Below are 8,393 nucleotides of genomic sequence, written 5' to 3'. Positions count from 1 at the left end.
TATCAAATATTACTATTGACTATCTTATCAGACCATGTAATGATGTCAATTCTACCTGCTTCATTATCTATCTAAAGATTAACACTAAGTCTAGTCTAGTTTATAAGAGACAAAGGCAAGAGTGAAATGTATGATCTCATTCCTCTGGGTGCAATTCTTTCAGTAATCTGAAAGAGTGAATTGTTGGTATAGAAAGGTTAATGCTGTACCCCCTTTTTTATCAATTGTCTGGTTTTTATCAAATCTGTGCCTTATCTCATGTCTGTTTTATCTGATCTGCTTGAGTAAGGTACATAATTGAAGCTTCTTCCAAATTTAATTTCCCCTTCTCGGAAGTCCTGCAACTATTTAAAAAAAAAAAAAAAAAATCCTTTTAGAAAGTCTATTTTAGACAAGGAGCACATGCTGAGTTCAGGTATTAACAACTCAGCAGCTATGCCCTTGAATACAAAATACTCCCCATCTTCAAATTGATCAGTAACCTAAAAAAGAGCATTTTAAGATAATATGCCCATTTCTCATTTCTTTTCTTCAGTTAAAGGAAATAAGTTGGTACAAATTTCCTTAAAATTGGCTTTACCAACAGTAAACTTGGTGAAATAAAATAACTGAGTTCAGTACCTAGACTTTTGCCATTCAAAGATCTTGCTCGTGAAGGGAGAGCTATTGGTAGCTATCTAGATCACCAAAAAACATGTTTTGTAGTTCTCTGACAAACCCTAGTGTGGCAAAAAGCTGCTATTCTACAGCTTGCGTTCAACACTGTGTAGATGCTGCTCAATGAACTTCCACTAGTTTCCAATGTTCTTGAGTTCCCTCCTTTCACCTTTGTTTCCATCTGTTTGGGGCGGGGGGACACCAAACCCCCTCACTCACCAAACACCTGCTTTGCGGAATCTTAAATTCTCATGTTCTACTTGTGAATACTTTGCACTGCAAGATGAGTATATTCTTCCTGTTATGGGACAACATACCTGCTCACAGCTATCTGAATTACAGGAGGAAGAGGTTTTATGAAGAATTGTTAGCTTTCCTCCTGTGACCATTTGAAGTTCTTGCGGACTTTTTACTGCTTCCAGTCTGTTCTGGCAATTATTCCTGAACTTCTTCATTAGAAACAAACCAAGCTTTCGTATGTTTTCCTTTAAAACATTAATGCCATTATCGCTGCTTTGCTCTTGATGCTAAAAAGTTCTTCCGTTTATTTTCTGATTTATACTTATTGTGCAAGTACCTTCTGTAGTGTTTTTGCCCCTTTTCTTCTCCTCATGTATTTCACTTGATTCTCTTCCCCACCCCCCCCACATGCTTATCGAAAGTTTCTGTTATGAAGTTTACTTTTATGGGTCTGAAATTTGACTGTTACATGTGACTAGTATATTTTCTGCTTGTGTGACATCTCACTGGTTCTTGTGAAATTTGGAAACTGAAGAAAAGTTTCAGTGTGATTCTCCATTTATTGTTCTGTCTTCTTGAGCGCTACTGTAATTTTCTTCTCCTGTCTCTGGGTACACGAGGAATAGGAACTCACTGAACGTGAGTTCTAGGTGCTTGCAGGCTTTCTTCATAATTAAATGTTTAAGCTGGTAATGATGAAATTAAAAATAGACTAGCAGGTCTGTTAGGAAGCCTGAGCAGAGCAAATGCAGAGATCTTGTGTTTTTCAAATATGTTGCTGAAGCTTTACATCACAGACTGGCTTCTACCTTCAGCATTTCCAGGCAACTCCATTTCTAACAGTGTTTCTCTGAATCCTATTTTCTGTATCGCCTCATTGATGTTCTCTCTCTCCAGCAAAGAGGTGTGTGTCCCTGTATCTTTGGCTTCTGATAACCATCTTGCATGGCAATTTGATCTTCCAAGTTTCCTTATCACTAAAAGCAACGATTTTGAATCATGTGTCAGGGCCCTAAGCCTGAAGGCCAGTTTCTTGTTGCCAGCATTGGTATATGGTTGACTTTTCTTCAGCTTTATCATGTTGTATTTGATGTATTTGGTGTCAAAAATCTTCCCACCCATTACACTCTTAATCTTACGAAAGAGTTTGTTTTAAACTTTTTAAGGTGCTACAGGAAAGAAAACCAAAGGAAATGCCTTCTTCTACTTAAGGCAAGAGACTGGATTACTACAGGTAATCACTCTATCTCCTCAGATCTTGGCTTACTGTACCATCTCAGTGTACCTCCCTACTAGTCTCCCATAGTGGGCTTTTAATAAGGGGAACAGGCAAGCTACAGGCAGAGCAGAAGGGATGGCAACTGCCCTAGTGTCTCTTCTAAGCTGTCCCAGTGCTTGTCCTGCCAATGATATCAAGGGCAGACTCAGAGAGCCGGTGTGCCTATAGAAAAGATACTGCTTTCCCTTAACTTGTATGTTCTCTTAGACAAATTATTGGAAGGCATTGAAAACTAGCAGTGTTCAACTTCCATGCTGCTTCGTTAGCTTGTATTTCTCTTCCACCCAGGTTTTCTTAGTGGTAGATGTGAGGCTCTACCCTACATCCTTGGCCAGGAAGGGCAGCCTTTGGTGTTAGTCCCATCATATTTGGGCTGGAAGAGGCAGCTCTGTATGGCTACCGAGGCGCTAAGACATCTGAGTTACAGTTCACAACCACCGGAGAAAATAGGCTCCAAGGTATTTGACGTTTCCGTTTGGCCTGTCGGGACCCACTATGCTGTTATCTGTTATTGTAAAGGATCCTACCAAGCTTCTCCTGTAGCTCATCAGCCCTGACCTTGGCACTCTCCAGTAGCATAATTGTGGTTGACATGAAAATATGTGCCATGTTCCCATTGCATCAGCTAAGAATGGTTTTACAAGGAATTTCTAAAGCTGTAAGAGCGTTTTTGAAATTATGTAACTTCTGTTTAAACCTCACTATCTCTTGCAGGCTCTGAATACGGGGGTCTAATTGTTAGATATTAACTATTAAAGACACTCTTAGAGGTTCTCTTACAGAAATCTTCTTTTTCTGCACAATAGCCAATCCAAGCCAGTAGTTTGTTTAAAAACAAAGGGGTAAGTGCTCTGATAATATATGCTTTATAATAACAAAATGAAGAAGGAAATTTAGTAGAACTAATTGTACCATTCACTCATGGATTAAAAAGAAAATGAACAGTTTTATTATAAAACAAAGCTAATGCCTTCTTTTTGCTAGAGGTTCTATAAGCTTTCAATATGCAGCAGCTTTAAGCATACTGTGCCTTTTTCACGTTAGACTCATCTTTACGTTCCTTTGTGCAGTTTGGATGTTTGTGCCAGCTCTCAAAACTGACAACTCTTGCCCTGCTGAAGACTCAAAGGATTCAGATGAAAAATTTAACTTTTGATCCCCATCCCTCCTTGACAGAAAAACGGAACTTTTAGCCATTACTGAAACTGGAGAAGATAGTCCAGATATTAATACAAATAACAGGAATGAGAGAACCTTGGTATATGCCCTGGCTTGTGAGAAACAGGCTCTGCCTTTCAGTGACATAAACCAATTTTTTTAATGGGTATAATTTTGTTACTGCTGACTTATTGAATCCTCCGTTTGAGAAAATTGCACCACCCTGTTTGAATGGCTTAATAGTTAAAACTCTAGCTAAGCTAAAGAAGATGAGCGTAGGAGTTTTGAGGAAGGAATACTTTTAAAATTCCATCCCTAGTTTATTAGTAAGGAATTCCTACTGCTGGAATTATCTGGAAGACCATGTCTGAAACTGTAGTCTTTGTTCGCTATCATTGTTCTTTCTGGGCCTCAAGATTTCTTGGGGTTCTTTGCTGGTTTTGGTTGGTTTGGGGTTTTTTTGGTTGTTTGTTTGTGGGGTTTTTTGGGTGGGTTTTTTTTTTGGCTTAACTGAGGTACCAGACATTAAACATGTGCAACATATCTGGAAGGATAGAAAGAAAACTGGTATTAACACGAATAAAAATGTGTATAAAACATTTATTGTAAAGAAAACAATTCTGTGCAAACAGTGATGAAAAAAGACTTCTGTTTTTTTAAAAACTCCACGTGACTTTGTAAAACCCACCAAACCTACTCTGTTGGTACTCTACGCTGTAACAGTCCACAAATAGTCCACTGAAGCCACTTACGTAATTGGCTTCGATTTTTCTTGCAGAGTGGAGCTCAAATCTCTGAAGTTTATGTTGGCTCTTAAGCAAGACCTATTCTTAATATCTCTGATGTAGGAAGGTAAAGAATGGCCCAACAAAATGGAAACAGAGCTGTAGCAACACAAGGCCCACCTCTGTTAGCTTCTCAGGCCCTCAGTGTGTGATCCCTAGCCAGCACTTGTTGGGTGAACCTCCTCAGCAAGGGCCCCTACCTTCTCCTTTACCCAGGCTGTAAATATCAGGCACAGGATGTTCCTCCAGCTGGTCAAATTCATTAAGGCGGAAGTGAGTTGCCAGTTTGTTTACCATTCTTTTCAGGGTGACAAAGGCTGCAATGACTTGGAAGGTGAGGAAGAGGGCAAAGACAATATGGACTGCTCGCTCCAGGGGCTGAATTTTCAGACCTTCATTAAATAGCAGGAAGAGAATGATAGGCAACTGCAGGAGGAGACTCAGGAGCCAAAATCCAGCCAGCTCAGGGACCTGTAACAGGGAGACATCACCTATTAATTGGCAGCTGGAGATGAAAAAATCCAAAACTTCGTGGAGAAAACCACATTTTTTTTTTATCTTCCAAAAGCCACCGCATAATGTAAACCGGCAAAAGCGAGCTAATGTTTTCATATACTGTGTTTTTAACCGTACTTATTTTTTCTGACAAAACAGTTTTGGGGAGCGAGAGGGCTCTCTTCTGAGGGAAAACATCTTGTAGTGCACAAAAGTAAGTGGAAGCTGATGCCAAGGGAATAGAAGATGCAGACTGTAACTTAGAGAAACAATCATCTCCTCAACTTAAATCTCTTAGATGAGTAGACTATTTTATTTATGTTCAACTCCAAAAAGCTCTCATGCACAAACTAATATGTACATGCAATAACACACCTTCTCCTGCAGATTGCCCATGTATCCCAGGTAGAGTCGAATGACTTCTATTAGAGAGGCTAGGATCATGATTGTGACCAGGATGAACTTGTAGTAATCTGACAAGACTGGATACTAGAGGGAAGAAGAGAGTAAAAGTTTCTGCTGTGCTGTTTCATAACATGCTGTTTGTGATTAAATTAAGACACTGTATGCTACTGTAAGTTGACAGCATTGCATTGGCTTTCAAATACTCTTGAACCTCCAGTTTCAAGAAATTCCTAAGTAAACCTAATAGAGCTCACTGGAGTTAGAGATTATCTCAGGTGGTGTTTGATCAGAAGTACTAGGAGGTGTTTGATGAGAAACATATTACACTTGTAAACCATCACTTTCCTTCAGGACTCACCTTCAGATGGAGCATGACCACTGTGCTGAGCCACCAAAATGGGAAAAAATAAACATTGAAATAGAGGGACATCTGCAGTGGTAAACTGGAAACTATTTCATTATCTGTAGATAGAGAGAAATCTTTATCACTCCTAGTTTATTCCATACATCCCTTCCATAAATATGACAGAAAGATACTGCTCCATCTTAGCTTCATGCAGGGCATTAACACTCTTCCCAGTCAAATTAAATGTTAAGAAAAATGTTTATATATCCAGGGGAAAACCTCTACCCTATCCTTAGTTAGACCATTTCCTGGAATTTAATGCAACTTTCAGTTCACAGGATACAGAATTTGTATTGCTTAGTCATATATTCAAGTTGTGTCTGATTGTTGATTACCTGGTGGCTTATGGCTTACTCCGCAGTCTAACTGATAGGCTTAGCTCAAGTAGTGCTGTATACTGATATTGCAGAAAGACTTAGTGGTTATTTCATTGCAGTTCCTAAGAGAATGGCCAAAGTTTAAATGAGTACATACTGGATCATCGTTATTTTCTAGATGATCCTCCTGAGTAAGGACTTACTGCTAGAGAGCAGGTTTGCATTGCCCACTCTTCATTTTCAATCTTTATTTAAACATACATTTGGATGGAAGCAATGTTGCAAGAAGCCAGTAATTCTTCTAGTTCTTAAAAGCTAACAATTTCAAATATGTGTCAAAATAAAACTTAGTCTGGAGAGAATAAAATGTGTTCATACAATGTAGAGAAAAGCAAATATTGAACTCTAACATGCAGGCTGTAAATTCTATATTTAGGATTTAATAATGGATTTTACAAGATTAGACTTAAAATAAGGAAAAATTTAAAAGGGCATTCTAAGGGAATCATTCTTTTTTGATGGGTGAAGTTTTATTGCCATATTCTAGTTAACTGACATTGCATCCATTTTACTTCAATTACCAACAGTCTCCTTTCTCATGGTTTCCCCAGCTGAAGTTTGTAGGCACATCTTCACTTCGTACTACCTAAGCAAGTTTAGAAAGTATTCATTGTGACCTGCCGATTTGTATTCAAGAACTGTGCCCCTGTCTGTCACCATGGTGACATTCGATTGAAAATTAGTCTAAACAGTCACATTGTCTCACTTCCAGGCTCAGAAGCACCTCTTCTGACATTGCCTTCTCTTTCCGTATCTTCCAACCATTCTCATACCTGTCTCTGTTCCATCTCAGTCTGGCATCCCTGTTTCCAGTCCAGCCACATGCAGCCTGGTACAGTCTGTTCCAGAAGTCTTTATGCCAGTTGCAGCAGTATTCATGGTAGCTACTAGACTAGGTGGGAAGGGAGGAGGATTTGGGAACAAAACTGGGACAGACCTTAAGGGTAGGGTGTGAGGGTCAGGGATCTGTTATACTGAAATAGAAGTGCAAGACAACCAACTTTTTTTTTAAATAATCCCATTTTTAAGCATCAACACTTTCTTACATCTGTAAAGGAATGAAAATCTATAGGTACCTCAAAAACAGTTTCACTATCTACCTACATTGTCCCAGCTGTCCTAATGAAGGAAGCTCTTAAACACCAGGAGGACTTTAGAGGGCACCAAAATACAATTCTAAAACACTGTTTTATCTTTCAAAAAAAACATGACCATGCAATTACAAGTAACTGTGTTTCTGGCCTACGTGTATTGGATGAAAATTTAATGGTTCATGGCCATATTACTTAAAACAGAGAAGCCAACAGCTCTAATTCCCATTGTGATGATCAGAACGTTTTAGGTATGTTAAAGGTTTCATTGACATAGCAGAAGTTACAAATATCAGTGCTCAAGTTTTAAAACTGTGTTTTGGATGAATGTTTAGCAATATAAGCCAATTCTAATTCATCTTTCTATCTCTAAATTGAGCCAATATGTATTTTCTGGTATTGCTAAAATTCATGGAAATGCCAGGCAGTATTGTGATGGCCAATTCCTTGATGCTAGGGCAATTCACTAAGATATATATGTGTAAACTTAATTTTTGAAATCCTGATCTCCAAGAAGTTAATGGTACGTTTGCAATTGGTTTCAATGGGTTGGATATTCACGTAAGAGTTTTCATGATGGGAAATGGAAAAAGAATTGCTAAAAATAGAAGCTATTCCTGGAGTTAAGAAAATATTTCAGTGTTGTTTGATAAATGAAATGAGAAATTAATAAGTGTTAGCAGTATAACTACACTGGCATAACTACACAAAGAAAACGAGAACGCGTATCTTGAAATATGAATGACTTTTTGATTAATTTTATCAGCTTGGAATGGATTTATAAGTTGAAATTCACATGCTAACTTCTATCAATATAACCTTTCCGTGTGTATTTTCATGGCTACTGTCACTCCAAAGGTATGAGAAGAGGGCATGTTAGCCTGCAGGTTTCACTGGTAATATGATGAAGGAACAGTTATCAGTCCTTAAGATAGACTTGGAAGAAGTAAGAGAAAGCTGGCATATGGCAAGTTTGAGTTTCTGCTGCCTAACTCCAGCTTGGTACACCTCTTCATGCTTTAAGCATCTGGTGCCCTAACTGTGCGGGACTAGTGAGCTTTAAAACAACAGCTCAGTTCTTTTATTCGTTCTGTGTTCTCTGTAAATGACTTATACTTTTTATTTTGGCACAGGCAGAGTCACAACGAATTTTATCTGTAATATCTTATGCAAACTTGCTTCCTAAGTTGTAAAGGCAGCTAGAGAGTGTTCTCCATACCCGCTTTTAAATCAAACTGTTCCCCGCTTAACCTTTTAAGCGCAAAGGAGGCCTGCCTTAGGCCTGCAACACCGCAGCATGTGAAGTGTAGGGCGACAGCGCAGCAGCATGACTGACAGTGAAACCAGACCTCATCTCAAAGGCATCTCTGCTTTTCAGCGCTGGACTGGCACCCATGTCGCCTGGACTACTCTGAGGCGTTCTCCCGTGTTCCTCCGCTTGAGCTGGGGGAGAGCGACAGCGCTCTGGGGCGGCACCTCAGCCCTCCTGCCGCAGATGGC

General features: G+C 39.2%; 1 protein-coding gene across 1 annotated transcript; it reads right to left on the bottom strand.

Annotated features, from left to right (window-relative positions):
- Positions 1–3,840: 3,840 nt before the first annotated feature.
- On the bottom strand, positions 3,841–5,524 carry LOC104071641 (transmembrane protein 17-like). The gene is given in 4 exon segments (XM_009582202.1): positions 3,841–3,878; positions 4,320–4,590; positions 4,990–5,103; positions 5,378–5,524. Coding segments are annotated over 4 exon segments (570 nt in total).
- Positions 5,525–8,393: the final 2,869 nt, after the last annotated feature.

The sequence above is a fragment of the Fulmarus glacialis genome, unplaced genomic scaffold, assembly GCF_000690835.1.
Source record: "Fulmarus glacialis isolate BGI_N327 unplaced genomic scaffold, ASM69083v1 scaffold41187, whole genome shotgun sequence".
Taxonomy (NCBI): domain Eukaryota; kingdom Metazoa; phylum Chordata; class Aves; order Procellariiformes; family Procellariidae; genus Fulmarus; species Fulmarus glacialis.
The sequence above is the reverse complement of the archived record's forward strand: the minus strand, read 5'-3'. Positions and strand labels throughout refer to the sequence as shown.